General features: G+C 34.6%; 2 protein-coding genes across 2 annotated transcripts in view; one reads left to right on the top strand and one right to left on the bottom strand.

Moving 5' to 3' along the window:
• Window positions 1-1,695: 1,695 nt before the first annotated feature.
• On the top strand, window positions 1,696-4,986 carry LOC107696206 (tyrosyl-DNA phosphodiesterase 2-like). The gene is given in 8 exon segments (XM_016496444.1): window positions 1,696-2,065; window positions 2,197-2,352; window positions 2,471-2,664; window positions 2,777-2,868; window positions 2,942-3,060; window positions 3,714-3,884; window positions 4,218-4,276; window positions 4,278-4,986. Coding segments are annotated over 8 exon segments (1,161 nt in total). The 5' UTR covers window positions 1,696-1,909; the 3' UTR covers window positions 4,492-4,986.
• Window positions 4,987-9,708: 4,722 nt separating this feature from the next.
• Window positions 9,709-16,604, bottom strand: part of LOC107696193 (transmembrane protein 64-like) — a 12,727-nt gene continuing 5,831 nt past the window's right edge. Inside the window, exons 3-4 of the mRNA XM_016496429.1 lie at window positions 11,268-11,423; window positions 9,709-10,333 (exon numbers count right to left, since the gene is read on the bottom strand). Of these exons, the coding sequence (XP_016351915.1) occupies window positions 10,148-10,333; window positions 11,268-11,423 (342 nt within the window). The 3' untranslated portion in view covers window positions 9,709-10,147. The remainder of the gene's footprint in view (window positions 10,334-11,267; window positions 11,424-16,604) is intronic.

Here is a 16,604-nt window from a genome sequence, read left to right as displayed (position 1 = left end):
GTATGTATGTATGTATATGTATGTATGTATATGTATGTGTATATATAGGTATATATATGTATGTGTATATATGTATGTGTATATATGTATGTGTATATATGTATGTGTATATATGTATGTGTATATATGTATGTGTATATATGTATGTGTATATATGTATGTGTATATATGTATGTGTATATATGTATGTGTATATATGTATGTGTATATATGTATGTGTATATATGTATGTGTATATATGTATGTGTATATATGTATGTGTATATATGTATGTGTATATGTATATATGTATGTGTGTATATATGTATGTGTATATATGTATGTGTGTATGTATGTATGTATGTGTGTGTGTGTATGTGTGTGTGTGTATGTATGTATGTGTATGTGTATGTATATATATATGTATGTGTGTATATGTATGTGTGTATATATGTATGTGTGTATGTATGTATGTGTGTGTGTGTATGTGTGTGTGTGTATGTATGTATGTGTATGTGTATGTATATATATATGTATGTGTGTATATGTATGTGTGTATATGTATGTGTGTATATGTATGTGTGTATATGTATGTGTGTATATGTATGTGTGTATATGTATGTGTGTATATGTATGTGTGTATATGTATGTGTGTATATGTATGTGTGTATATGTATGTGTGTATATGTATGTGTGTATATGTATGTGTGTGTATGTATGTGTGTGTATGTATGTGTGTGTATGTATGTATGTGTATGTGTGTGTATATATAGGTATATATATAGGTATATATATATATGTATGTGTATATATGTATGTGTATATATGTATATATATGCATGTGTGTATATGCATGTGTGTATATGCATGTATGTATGTATATATGTATGTGTGTGTGTGTGTTAATATTTATTTTTACAATTTAATTTAATTTTTTTTTTATATTTTCAAAACTCTTATTTATTCATTCATTCGTTCTAATTACCGAAAACAATTAGTTTTGTTTAACAGTAGCAACACTGATGAGATTTTTTATTTATTTATTTATTTTTTAACACTGATGAGATACTGCCCCGCTCTTCCCCATACATGACACAGTAGCACATATTGTAGCTACAAGGCCTCTTGCCACAAGCTAGGAGAACTGCAGATAACTAATGACAAAAAATGCACTACATTCTTATAAATAGGTAAACTAAATCTAACGATTCAATCTATGAATTCTTCTAGAAGCTAAACTGACCATTCGGCTATGAGGACTTTTATTATGAAATAATGGATCATTCATGATTCATTTGAGTCGTGTCTTTTCAATCAATCTATTGAACTGGTTTTCAAAACAGATGTAAATGATTCGTTCAAGAATCGGTCTGAATCAAATTTAATTTTCAGGGCAACGACATATCTTAATTAGTTTTAGAATTTAGAATTAAATTGAGAATTTTAAGAATGTTATTGCTAATTATATTTCATTCCTGCAAGCAAACAAACTGAACTGGCACACACGTGCCTAGACAATTTTTGATTAATATATTATTGGTGCATAGAAGGTTTTAGAGCACTGGCTGGCCAGGGGCCACACAATTACGTCATGCTATAAAAGAATTGCGGAATCGTTTCAGTTTTGAAACGAACTGTTCGAAAGAACCGACTCTTTCAATGCTACAGTTTAATGCTTCCGGAAAGCCTCTATTTTAACAATAATAATCCCTTCGGTTCGGGACTCTCTGGGTGCAGAGTTTAATGTGATGTGAAAATTAGGGTAATAATACGTTGAGGTAGTGATTTATAGTATGGTGTAAATAAATGAGGTCCAGCGACCACAATCATACATTAATATTGATATTGTCTCCGTATTTTGGGGGGTTCCACCCGGAATGTTTTTGTAGCTGTACGCGTCCATGTCCCTCCGTTATATTCAACTGTGAACATGTTCAACACTGTTATGTCAGGTAATCACACCAATCAACAAATGTCTGCTCTAGAGGAAACGAGGACGAGCCTTTGCGACCAATTTGCCTCTATCTCTGGATCGGACAGTGCTGTGGCGCAGTGTTATCTAGCAGAAAATGAATGGGATATGGAGGTATGGCACTATTACTGCACCACGTTTCTATATAAAAAAATATCTATTGAGTAAAGCGTGTTTAGTTCTTCTCATCTACAACCATTGCTGTTCTTATAAAAAAATATTTGTTATTTCTGTGTTCCTGCCAGAGAGCATTGAACTCGTTCTTCGAGGCTCATATGGATTCAGTGTTTGATGTTGAAGATGCAGAGGAAACTAAAGATGTGTCTGGGAATAAGAGAAAGGGGGTGAATTCTTCTGACACTGCTGAGGCTTCAGGAACAAAGAAGAAATTTAAGACAGACCAGATGGACTGGTAATGTTTTCTCCTCTATTTATTAGGAATTGTAAACTGAATTTGCTCTACATATACAATACTCTATACCTAGATGCTAATAATATTTGAAATCTTTTTTCAAATTGTGCATTATTGACCTGACAGCGGAGGAACCCACCTGCTCCAGCAGTGTGAACCCCCAAGAAAGTCAGGCTAAAAGTGTTGTAACCGAATCTAATGTGGAGGACAGCAAGCTCTCCATCATCAGCTGGAATGTGGATGGTTTGGACACATTAAGTCTTGCAGAGCGTGCCAGGGGCTTGTGTTCATATCTAGCTCTGTGAGTTGTTTAAAGACCCCTGATATTCTCTATTTCATGTTTTATTCGACACTAAGTTTGTGTTGTTTTACTCGTAACTCTTTGCTTTCTTTTATCCGTTGTTCTTTTGTAGATATACACCAGATGTGGTTTTTCTTCAAGAACTCATTCCATCTTATATTCAGTATCTTAAGAAACGTGCTGTCAGCTATCTGTTTGTTGAAGGTAAGAAACCTCAGTGCTCAGTGAAGTTATTTATGAGTTATTTACTGATTCATGAAGTTCCCTGTCATTAAAGGAAGCGATGACGGATACTTCACTGGGATTATGTTGAAGAAATCAAGAGTAAAACTTTTGGAAAGTGAGATCATCTGTTATCCTACAACACAAATGTTGAGAAATCTATTAGTTGCTCAGGTGAGTTTGTGGTTTATAAGCATTATCCAAAGATTGTATTGGGGTATAATGAATGGCACAGGTGTATTTCTTAATGGAAGCAGAAATACACTACTGTTCAAAAGTTTGGGGTTGGTGAGATTTTTCAGTGTATTTGAAAGAAGCCTCTTATGCTCACCAATGCTGTATTTATTTGATAAAAAATACAGTAAATTACTATTTGAATATATGTTAAAATGTAATTTATTCCTCTGATGTCAAAGCTGTATTTTCAGCATAATTACTCCAGTCTTCATTGTCACATGATCCTTCAGAAATCATTCTAATATGCTGATTTGCTGCTCAAGTGCTGTTTAATAATTTTGTGGAAACGGAATTTTTTTTCAGGGATATTTGATGTATATAAAATTCAAAAGAGCAGCATTTATTTGAAATAGAAATCATTTGTAACGTTATAAATGTCTTTACTGTCACTTTTGATCAATTGAATGCATCCTTGCTGAATAAAATTATTAATTTCTTTTTAAAAACTCTTACTGACCCAAAACATTTGAACGGTAGTGTATGTATACTTTAATATTTCCTTTTCTAGGTTGTGTCTCTGCCATAATTCATTTGCTTCTCATCATTCATACACATTAATTTCTTTTTTGACTCTGTTGTATCTCGTTAAGGTGACTTTCTCAGGTCAGAAGCTATACTTGATGACATCACATTTAGAAAGTTGTAAGAACCAATCAGAGGAGAGAATGAAACAACTGCGAGTTGTATTTCAAACGATGAAGGAAGCACCAGAAGATGCTACTGTAATTTTTGCTGGGGACACCAATCTCAGAGACACCGAGGTAAATAAAAAAAAAAAAAAAGGCTTTAAAATTCACCACAAGGACTAGATGAGTGACCTAACTGGTGGTACACAAAGAATAAAAAAAAACAACACAATTTTCAATTCATGTCTGTGAAATTGTGTATTGTGAACACATTCAAATGAACCCATTTTTCAGTTTGGTGTTGATGAAGGGTAGTTGAGTTTGACTGATGGGCCTGTGAATAGGAGAAAAGGTTGGGAAACACTGGACTAACAATCACAGTAGTTCCAAATATGATGGAGGAATGAAAACGCAGTGAAAGTCACTAGTGCGATGCAGCATTTCTGAAGATTGTTTCTGTCCGTGTAGGTGGTAAAGGTGGGAGGTTTGCCTCCAGGTGTGTGTGATGTTTGGGAACAGCTGGGCAAACGAACACTGCCGATACACCTGGGACACCAAAGCAAACAGCAACAAGACTGTGCCTTACATCAGCAGATGTCGCTTCGACCGCATCTTCCTTAGGTCTGCTAAAACCGGCCCAAGAGTCACTCCTGGCCACATGGTGTTGGTCGGAATGGAGAAACTGGACTGTGGCCGTTACACCAGTGATCACTGGGGAATTTACTGCACTTTCAAAACATGATTATTAAATCCCTAGAAGACCATATATACGCGTGTCGTTTAGAAGATAGTTTTAAAAAGTGTTTAAAATGAAGAATGTGAAGAGTGCCTACAAATTCAGACTACAGATCAGTGTAAGAAACAAAGACATACAGATAATAATAGAATGCAAAGCTGGATATAAAATACTTCGAAAAGGGTTTGAATAGAATGGTTTACTTTTTTAAACCTTTTTTAACTCCACAGATTTTGTTTTGTCATACAAAATCTTCTGTTATCACAAACCATGATTTCAGCCAATCTCTGCTCTCGCATATAATTTTTTTATAATGTGAAAGTGTTGACTGAATTTAAGTGATTTTTCCTAAATAAATGTGACCTTGATTTATTGTGGCGATTGTGGTATGGGTTGTGTGTCCTATATTATACCACAAGTGGTCAGTATTTCTCAAACATTACATAAGCTTTTAAATGTCATTGGTACAGAAGCACAGTTGAACTATTACTTCTTGAAATTACAGTGTGTGTGTGTGTGTATACTGTTTAAAAATGTGTAAAATTGTCAAAATTGTGCAAATAGAAAAACAATGAAACCATTACGTTTACAGTAATATTCTGAAAGTACTAAAAATGGTACTGTAAAAAAACTGAACAAACACAACTTTAACAACAATTTTAAAGAATATGTTAAAAGAATCTTTGTTTTGTCTACAAAGAATTTCTTTGTAGAATTTACAGATTATTGTGGTTTAAACAAAACAGAACAATCTGTACAAAAGCAATAAAATACAGTTAAAATGTATTATTTATTTACAGTTTGTCTCTATATTTCATTATATATATATATATATGATCTTCGTTTTATATTATCACAATTTATATTGTAAAAAATTATTTATATAAATTTGTCCAAAATTTTGACTGGCTCTTAGTTGTGCCAGCATTTGCATCACACTGAACATTTTTGTTCCAAATGAAGTTTTTCAAAAGTTAGTTTACTTATCACAGTGTCAAGAGGCTGAGATGAAATATGACACATGATGTGCAACAAAAAATATCACTTGTGAAGATAATATTGTTACTGTGCATCATTACCAATCAAGCTGTAATTTTGTGAAAAAAGTGTGAGAATATGATTTAATTGTGCATTTTGAATACATAAAATTATAGCTATGAAATTACCCTGAGCAAGACAAAGGAGTCTGCCATTTTATTCCAAAAATTTAATTTCTTAAAACTATAATTCCCGTCACAGAATGCTATTAAACACAATACATGATCTGGGATGGGGTGCCTTGAAACAACACTGTGGTGGGCAGTTTCACAAAAGTGGACTTTGGACATTGTTAGTAGATAAATTAAATAAACCAGTGTGAGTGTGTTTATCTTCTGATGCTTAAACTACCAGGCAGGGTTGCCAGGGTTTCACAACAAAACCCACCCAAAACTAGCCCACTTGTGTTCCAGAGGTAAAATGCAAGTTTTTGGCAGGGATCCCCTGGTAAAATTTGCATTCCAGAGGCTAAATGTCACGTTATTGGGGTCGCTTCAACAGTGTTACAGTAGCCCAATTCTGTGGGAAAACCGCAAACTTGGCAACAATGCTACCAGGGCCTGAGCTCACTGGATCTATCTATGAAATAATGTTCAGATAAATGTGCTACTTATTTTTTCCCCCTATTATGTTCCAATATGCCTTTTAAATTGTATGTTTTCTTTTGATTCACATAGTAAAAAAAAAAAATTAATAAATAATAAAAATGAATACAAAATTGTAGCAGTTATATTTTTATGTGAATCAAATATATTTAGGGTTGGAGTAAGGTGTGGACCTTCATAGTTACTTTTCTCCTACAATTCACATTGTAGAGTTTCATATGAAATTGCTACCTTGTTTAAAAAAAAAAAGTCACGTTTTCCTGTGAGACTGGGTTGGATCTTCCCCTTCATTTCACAGTTCAGATTGCACACTTTAGGTTAGATAATGGTGTAGTTTGCACCATGTCACTGCAACTCCAAGATAACGGATACTGATAGAGGAGGGAACCATGTGAGGAATGAAATCTTAATTACACAATCAGACAATATAGCACTGTCAATCTGTAACTAAACTGGATTATCAGCAAACAAACGGTCTCCTGTTATAAGAGCCCGTTCTAAGATGTGTCTCCTACACTGAATTAAATGCAGAAACACTGACTCCAAGATAACGGATACTGATAGAGGAGGGAACCATGTGAGGAATGAAATCTTAATTACACAATCAGACAATATAGCACTGTCAATCTGTAACTAAACTGGATTATCAGCAAACGGTCTCCTGTTATAAGAGCCCATTCTAAGATGTGTCTCCTACACTGAATTAAATGCAGAAACACTGGGTTATTTATGTAGACTAGTGAGCATAGCACAAGATGATTGTGTAATTTTATTTTATTTCAACACTGAACAAGCATGACACAGCAATAAATATTCATTTACATTGCAAAATTCTCTGTATTACAAAATACAGTGTATGTAAAATGCACTTGTCAAAGGGGTCAAGAGGTTTTAGTATAGTACCTGATGTGCCCTAATCTGAAATTACATTTGTAAGGTTTTTTTTTTTTTTTTTTTAAATGTGCTGTAATCTCAGATCAAGGTTTGCCAAGAACCTCACAAGACCCCTTTGCTATTATACTCACTGTTGCATATCCCACTGTCATTCGAACTGGAAAAATAAGACAAAGCACTCATACATATCCTCAAATTATCATTTATTTTTGTAGTTTGTTAGATTTCGATTCTTTTTGCATTTGACATCCCAAGAATCTTTAGTTTTTCAGGTATCACAATCCCATGCCTGCTCGAATTAAGAGTCTGAACACACTGCAGGCAAGTGTCCCGTTTCAATGTCTTAGGCAGCAAGAGATACAAGGCAGGTTGACATTGTAACACAAGACCAGGATTGTTGGATCTCTACAATGTAACTCAGATGGTGAGTCAGCATGTTCAGTTTTTATTTATTGCTAAATTCAGAAAACGGGCTTTTCCATTTCCTTGAGAAAAAATAATAATAATAAAAACCATTCATCCCATTTTTAAGTTAAGGAATGTGTCCATTTGTGCACAGTTACACCTGCACTTTTCAAAATAAATGTAACAACTTGTTAGAAAATCTATTTGCACACTCCATGTAAGAAAAAAAAAACGAGATGGTGTATTTCACTTTGTAGTAAAATTGCAATATTAATTCGAGCCCTTGTCAGCATTTCACTCAGACCCTACAGTCTAAGTAGCAGCAAAACTATAACTGGAGACATAAATACAGAGTACACTCTAAAAAATGCTGGGTTCCAACCGCTGGGTCAAAACAACCCAATAGCTGGGTTTGTCCCTTTTTAACCCAGCGCTGGGTTATTTTTAACCCAGCATTTTTTAGAGTGTACGATGAGATGGTTTTTCGGAATGAGCAGCGCACCAGTGTTCAACTGATTGTCAGATTATGGTGACGCTCTAATATTGATGCTGTAAACCAAACGGTGAGTCTCAAATGACACTGAGAATGAAGTCACTACCGACAGAGTGTACATTTCAGCTACTGAGAAATTCATCATTGAGAGCATGTGTTTCTTATTAAAAAAAAAAAAAAATTCTGAAAAGAATTTAATGCTAAATTCAGAAAACAGAGGGGCTTTTCCATTTCCTTGAGAAAAAATAATAATAATAAAAACCATTCATCCCATTTTTAAGTTAAGGAATGTGTCCATTTGTGCACAGTTACACCTGCACTTTTCAAAATAAATGTAACAACTTGTTAGAAAATCTATTTGCACACTCCATGTAAGAAAAAAAAAACGAGATGGTGTATTTCACTTTGTAGTAAAATTGCAATATTAATTCGAGCCCTTGTCAGCATTTCACTCAGACCCTACAGTCTAAGTAGCAGCAAAACTATAACTGGAGACATAAATACAGAGTACACTCTAAAAAATAAAAAAAAAAAAAAAGCTTGCAATGACAAAATCAAACTAAATCAAAGTCTTTTCCATCTCCACACTGATTTACAGCATGAACAGCTGGATTTACAGTATAATTTCATGTCAAACCGCACAACAGTGTCGTTGAGTACAGGTGAAGGTAATGAGAAGACAAAACAAACAAAGCACCAGGATTGTGTGAAATTCCCTGCATGGAGGGATTTCATGTTCCGGGTGTGGAAGCTGTGAGTTCACTGCGGCTCTGAGCTCGTTAACAGAAGCCTGTGCTAAATTATATAGCTGGGACCCAAATACGTCAGTCATTGCTCGGGAGTCTTTTGTTTCTAATTAGGTGAATCCCTAAGGAGGGAACGACAGACATTACCATGACCAGAGTCGTGTAATAATATTTTAGTTGTAGTTTGCCGTTTTGTCAGCTGTTCTCTTTGCGCTCACCATGAGTAACTGAGCTGTTGAGGCTTTGAGCTGAATTTTCACTGGTGTGCATGTTTGAGAAAAACTGCCAAAAGATGCATTGTAGGCAATTGTGAGCCATTTTAGCACAGTGCCAACAACCCATTAGACTGATATGAATAATGTGGTACTTCAGCATTCATTACATAAGAATAACAATAATGTACTAACATATGATAATGCTTCCCTTTTATATATATATATTTCCCCTAATTTGGGAAAATATTTATATGAATATATTTATATAATTATACAAGCATATTATATATTCAATATATAGCATATATTCATAATAATTACTTTCCCCCACTTTTCAGCATTTCGTCTTTATCTTACATATTCAGTTTGTTAAATTCCATATGTGCAAACGTTCTGAATTATTCTAACAATGAATAAATTAACAAAAGTGATGTAAAAAATGCTAACAGCCCTATAATAAAGCATTTGGTTAAATAATACAAGAAAGAAGGCAAAGAATTTCAGTCCTCTCAATATGAGAATGAGAAATCGAACACGTACGATCATACCGCTGAGCTAATCACGCTGTGCTAAAGGTTCTTGGCAGGACATCCTTAAATATCCAGCTAAGAAAATTCCCTTCCCTCCCATCTGTTCCGTACAAAACTGCAGAGTAGCAAAAGTGTTCTCAGTTTGGCAAAAGCCACAATTTTATCCAGGTGATACTAACTGGTAATATTTTTTTCTTACTCTAGACATCAAAAATCCATCAAGCAATACTTTTAGATAAACAAAAAACAAAATGGAACAATTCTTATATATATATATATATAAACAAAAAAGCAAACATCTTAAGCATATTAACCTGATATATTAGTTGGGCCCTCTTTAATAACTACAATTCTATAACATTCACTTTAATTAATTTACCCATTTCATGCTTTAGACCTCCTATAAAGTTATGTAATTTTATATTAGTATCATAAATTTTTTTTAACGAAAACGTACCACAAAAACAAAAATCTCAAGTCAACCTCAAACTTCTCATATAATACTGGCCCAGGGTCCCAATCTTTGGGCAATATTTCCATCAAGGTCTGATGACGGGCTCTTTGACAGTCTAGTGCCGCTCCACATCAGACCTCCATCATAACTAGAACAGCTGGCTGGGACTGTAGCAGCTCCCAAGACTGCCTGACTCAGCCGAGACAGATCTCCATCCGTCCAGTCAGGACAGCCCAACTGGATGTAGGGTTGAAATATGTTCATCAACAACAAAGACACTGATCAGACCACGTTGATCCCCCCTCCCGCCGCAGCCCGTTTGCTGCAGTGGCTCGAGCCGCAGTGGTTGGTCATTCCGCCATTCATGTACGAGGTCTTCAGCTCCAACTGGCAGGCTGCAATGGCAGCGTTCAGTTCCACTTGTGCTCGATGTACAACGTAAAACATCAGGCCTATGCTGATGAAGATCTGATGAGAGGAACAGAGAGAGTGAGTCACTGGGTGGATCTGCAGACTGAGCTGGACGACGGCTGATACAAAGATCCAGATGATGTGACTTATTTAATGCGCTTGTAAATTTAAGCAATAATTCTTTGGCTGATATATCGAAATATCCTGTTTCAGTCAAGAATTCATTACTGGCGTCTAACTTTACTACACACAAGAGCGAATTCAAAATAAGAACACATTTTTGGTCAAAGCTCTGCCAATGACCATCTATAATTATGGTTTACTACAGGTTCCACAAGAATCTAGACTAGACATAAATATTTCATTTGCTCATACGTTTACATATCCATTGCAGAAGATGTTTACCATTTAAAAAAATACTACTACTACTAATAATAATAATATGTATTGTTTTTTAATATAGCATTAATCACGGTTTATAGCCTTGTGATTGTCGTCTAGGAGTCTCTCAATAGTCCAAGAGGCAAAGCTGGATCTAAACGTTACTGAGAGTTCCAGGGAATTCTGAGAACTGCAATATGCAAAGCATACTGGAAAACCAAATAACTTTACAAAACAATGAACAACTTCAATGCAACATTATATTGTGTACTGCTAATTGTGTGTAAAAAAAAACAGGCAAAACAGTAATCAACAGGAAGAGAGTGTTGCATTCAGCTCTATAAATAAACATGACAAACTATACCACACCAAAAAAAAAAAATCCTGGTGATGCTTCTCATTTGCAAGCTGCTTTGGATAAAAGAGCCTGCTAAAATGCAAAGTCTTGGATCCAAATGTCAATGTAAACTTCTTTTGATAATTCTTCTCTTAATTAATATAACTTCTTGAAGATTCTGCAAGAAGTATGTACATTTGTGGGCTAAACTGTACATACAGGGTTCTTGCTGACTTCCTTTCAAATCCTTTGTTTTTGTTTTTGGAGGCTTACCTGTAGACCGAACACAAAGTATCCACTGACGCTCTGTTCTGCGATCACGTCCTCCATTGTGCGCAGGGTGGTGCCCAGATATGAGTTAAGGAGTTGTGTTGGGAGAAGTCCCACTGAGGAAGCCACTAAATAATTTGGCAAGGAGACGTCTGTGATCTGTCAAAGAGAGCGAGAACTATATTTGGTCACAGAGTTGGTCAAGAATAATCACAGAGAGTTTTCACCGCCTGCAAGAATGTGTCATCAGCCTCGTTTAGCCCCGTCACTGTCCTTCACATGCTAACTGGACTAGCTGCCTCGATTTCATAACCGGCATTACTATCAAAATGCGCATGACAATCGCATTCGATTAGTCGTGCAGCCCTACTCTAATGCAATCAAAATTAAAACGTTTTGATTTCGATCGTTTTTAATCACTTTTCTTTTCTCTGTCATCATATGTTGACATGCTAGCAATTGTTAAAACTTTTTTTAAACACTTAATTCATTGCACACATTTTACATCCCTTCCTATATGTAAATACAATGCAATGCACAGATTTTTTGCTTCAACACCTGTGGGATGTTTTACTGGTTTGTACTACATTGTAAATGCTTTGAAAAAAATGTACCTTTAAGCAGTGCTTCTTGCCCTGTTCCAAGTCTGAGCAAACACACCCTACATAAATGTATTAAAGCTTTGTATAATTCATTTCTATAACCTGTGGGTGCGAGTTGTAAAATATGGTGCAAACATCTGTCTTCAAGTGATAAATTATGAAACATGATGTAAAATCCTTCTATTTTTGATCATTAATATGTTGGCAAAGATGCAGGCATTGCATTGCTGTATTAGGGTTGCGTCAACCTATTAATATTCATGAAAGAAAAAATGATGCATTCTTGTTTTAAGAAGCGACTTCTTTGTAAATGGCTGTGAAGCAATATTTTAAGTATGCGCTATGCAGACGCATGCATTGTGTTGGGTTACCTACATAACACATTACATTCTGCTTCAGCAGAAAACGCAGGGCACACTGAAATACAGCCCCTTCTATAGGACGTGCTTACTGAGGGTATGTGAAACATAATTCCAGTGTGACCTGTTTAGTGCCAACATACATCACACCCTTGGGCTGTGATCCCTCTGTTACATAAAAAAAAGTGAAATAAAATCTATTAGGCTTAACACAATTAGAGTCAGTGGCACTTACAGAGAGCCTGATGTTCACGCTCTCTCCAACTGTAGACTGATACAAACTGAATAACAACCTCATTGTTTTTTAGGACTATAAGTAGAGGGCAGCAGGCTACTGGAGCTAGAGTACTGACTCACGGTATCAGGTTCAATCCCACGTGAAGCAAACCCAAAGCTGAAGAGTTACTGAGATGACCCTAGTGTTCGATCACTAGAGCAACCTTCAGAAAGAACAGACTTATGGTTGCTTCAAGGGCAATGACACTGTACTAGTGAAATGTAGGTTACTTTTGACTCAAAAGTGATGGTTAAATAGGGCTGCACGATTATGACAAATCATAAGTCTTTTTTTATTTCCATTTTGTGTAGGGCAACTGCAAGTCATATTCTTTATGTAGGCATCTAAACAGTATTTTAGCATAATTGAGATATGTTTTTTTTTATTAACATTTGAATTAGTTTTTATTTTTTATATCTTCCCATTTTAAAATGAGAAATGTTGTTTTGGAAACAAGTGGAAATAATAATACTTTTTATAAATATTTTATTTTACTTCAGTTCATATTTATTTTATTTCAAGTAACGAAAATGTCTTTATGGTTTTAGTTAACAATAACAAATGACTTAAAACAAGCTGAGAATTCAGGGTTTCTGATTTTATTGTGATTTTATATATCTGTAAATCAAGACTGCACATAAATGGCAGATTTTTACTGGTCCTCTTAACTGCATGAAAACAAAACTGTTATTCAAACGTGTAATTAATTATACACAAAGCGAGCAACGTGCCAATACTAGAACTCTCCCATCCTGTCCGTTGTTAGTTTTTCACAATTTCACACAACAGACCAGACTGCTCGCAAACAGAGCTTTGGACTCTGTAGCTACACAACAGAATCAATATTTTATTACAGAATGTTTACAGCTTGTTGATTTTAATGGGCGTATTCTAGTTGCCACATCACTTTCTTAGAGTGTACATTGGGTGTTGTACAAAATACAAATTGCGAATGCAAATGTATTAAATAACTCCCACTTTGGCTTTAAAGCATTTTGTGTGCCAGGAGATGTGTCTTCAGCATCCAATATTTAACAGTTGCCTCTATTAATAAGTCTAAAATACAAACATTAAATGCTCTGATTCACTGCTGCAAAAAATAAATAAATAATAAAAAAATGTAAAAAATAAAAAGACATAAGCTGAATATTGCAATTGACAATTTTTACAATTAACTACACCAGCTGTAATTTTGATTAATTTCAATTAATCGGTTGCAGCCCTACATGTAAATGAAAAAAGAAAAAAAAACAGCTCTGTTTAACATTAAAGCTGTTTGTTAACCTAGAAAATGACACAAATTCCTGCTGTAAGCAGGTGTTCAATGTTCATTTCCAGCACTCCTGAAACCCAGATATGATCAGTCACTGTCAGCCAAACATGATCTGTCAAGTGGAAGTGAAGCAAACCAGTGGTGTATAAAGTACCTGAAAGCCATACTCAAGTAAAAGTACAGATATCTCACCAGAAAATGACTTTGGTAGAAGTTGAAGTCACCGTTTAGAATATTAAAATACTTTACTTAAAAGTATATGATATTTATCGTACTTAAGTACGAAAAGTATTTTTTTAATCTTAAACGTACTTAAGTATTGAAAGTAAAAGTACAAGTAAATGCAAAATAGAAAAGAAGCAGATAAATATATATTAGGGCTGGGTATCGATTCAGATATCCCGATTCGATTTCGATTCGCAAGCTCTCGATTCGATTCTTGATTTTTTTTTACACCTGAGACTTATAATACATATTGTAAAAAGGGGCATAATATGTCTCCTTTAAAACAACACTTCATCATAGCTGCTTCCTCCTCTTAAGTGCGTGCTTAATTTATGCCATTTGGAACACACTGTTTCAGTCTACAGTCTTGAAAATATTCTGTTTGTAGACTGTAAATATAGGAGAGAGGGCCACATGGCATGTCTCATTGTGGTGTTTACGTAAAATCCTGTCTATTAAGATGACCTTTTTATTTATTAAAAATAGATTTATCTTTTATTGGCTATAATATACCACATGCTTATGGGCCAGATTTACTAAACAGGGCAAATTAGCGCGAGAGCGCAATATTCCAAAACTGTGCCGATGGGCGTGGAAATTTCTGTGAATGATTTACTGACAACGTGCAAATTAAATATGTTGCAAATAAGTAAATACTTGATGCAAATACCAGTAATCTGACGAGCACAAACGTTGCATATTCAATAAGGTCAGGCGCAAAAATAACTGTCCATGTCTTTTCAGCTAATTCTTCACTGCGTGTCTTTAGTAAATACTGACAGTACTATTTAAATGCCAAAAGACGGTTTGTGATGGCTCAAGCTGTTAGTAAATCTGGCCCTATGCGGGCTGTTACAAGAAAAAAAAAAAGAAAAAACACATGATTATATTTTTGTGGAAATAATTGATGTCATCAAATAATTGTCATTTTTATAAATTATTTTATTCTCATTTTTAGTTACATTTGCTCTAATAAATTACATTGTGGTGTCTTAATGAACTGAGTCTAACTCCATTTTTTTTGCAGTTCTCTCTGTTTAGAATATTTGATGGCTTTTATGAAAAATGAGTGTCACACTGGTTGTACTTGTGGTGCACTTGTAATTGAGGCCAATGTGCCCAGTCAGAAATGCATTAGTCTTTACTTTACTTTGATTTATTTTTTACAGTGTACAATTTTGCATGCAGTAAGGAAATATCTGTGAAAGACTGTTGTTAAATAGTCAGGGATAGTTAGTCCTGACTAACCACCAAATATTTACCCTAGTTTTAATTCATTTCATGAGACAGAACACACACCACATCATTTGAACATCTCTGTTTATTTTCCACCCTTCCTGTTCTGCCATGCCTTCATAAATGAGAGCTGAAAATAATGAATTATGCATAACCCTAACACCGAGCTCCATTGCATATTTCTGTTGTCTTCTCTGAAGTATTTGACCTGATCAAATATTAATCTTTGATTCCAAAAATAAACCGGAATGCATTTCAGAAATTCAGATGATCTGTTTTCAGTTGTGATTGTCAGACAGACCCATCTGGTGAGAAGGGTGGGTAAAGCGTTGTCTCGCTCATCCCTGCAAATTAGTCGTGATAAATAAACATGCATTAAAGCAGCCAAGATTTCTAACAGTGCTGTATAAAGTACATGAAAGCCATACTCAAGTAAAAGTACAGATATACCAGAAAATTACTTTGGTAGAAGTTGAAGTCACTGTTTAGAATATTACTTGAGTAAAAGTCTTAAAGTATGTGATATTTATTGTACTTGAGTATGAAAAGTATTTTTTTAAATCTTAAACGTACTTAAGTATTGAAAGTAAAAGTACAAGTAAATGCAAAATGAGAAAGAAGCAAATAAATATATATAAAAAATGTTCATACACCACTTGAGTAGCAAGATTGTGTTCAGTTTTAACTCTTTCTTCCATTTTGTAATTTTGGGTAAGAATAAGAAGCACTTCATCCGGTACTTAGTGTCTTTCATTCCAACATAAGAAAACATTTCTGGAATCTGCATCTGAAATAGCATTTATGTATTTACACAGTTTATGTATCTCAGAGGGGACATGGATGCATTTAACCTGCAGTAACAGTATAAAAAAACAATAATGTTTTGTTTTTAACAAAGCGTTGAATACTGATATTTGAAATGATTTAAAAACATTAAAAAATTTGTCGAAATGTGAAATTAAAACCGCCAGTAGGTGACAGCAAGTGACTGTTAATAAGTGAATCATTGAAATTCAACCGATTCATTCAAACGGCTGATTCATTCAGGAACAAAGCACTTAACTGTGTTAATGAGTGAATCACTGAATAATTTATTCAACCGATTCGTTCAAAAAGCTGATTCATTCAATTAGTAAACACCGTCCATTGCTCAGAGACGCAAAACAGTGCTGTGATCTTTGTTTGGAACTATTTTCGTTGGCAAAATTGAGCAAAAACACACAATATTAGCAATATTGTGTCTAAAAATTTAATTCACAATATTAACTTTTTTGTTTATTAATCTGTTGTATTCAGGGAAACAAGCACACTTGCTTGTGTAATATTGAATTCTGTTCTGCATTTTATTAGGCTACATCACGCAAAACC

This window comes from Sinocyclocheilus anshuiensis, unplaced genomic scaffold (assembly GCF_001515605.1).
Source record: "Sinocyclocheilus anshuiensis isolate Anshui unplaced genomic scaffold, SAMN03320099.WGS_v1.1 scaffold734, whole genome shotgun sequence".
NCBI lineage: Eukaryota > Metazoa > Chordata > Actinopteri > Cypriniformes > Cyprinidae > Sinocyclocheilus > Sinocyclocheilus anshuiensis.
The sequence above is the reverse complement of the archived record's forward strand: the minus strand, read 5'-3'. Positions and strand labels throughout refer to the sequence as shown.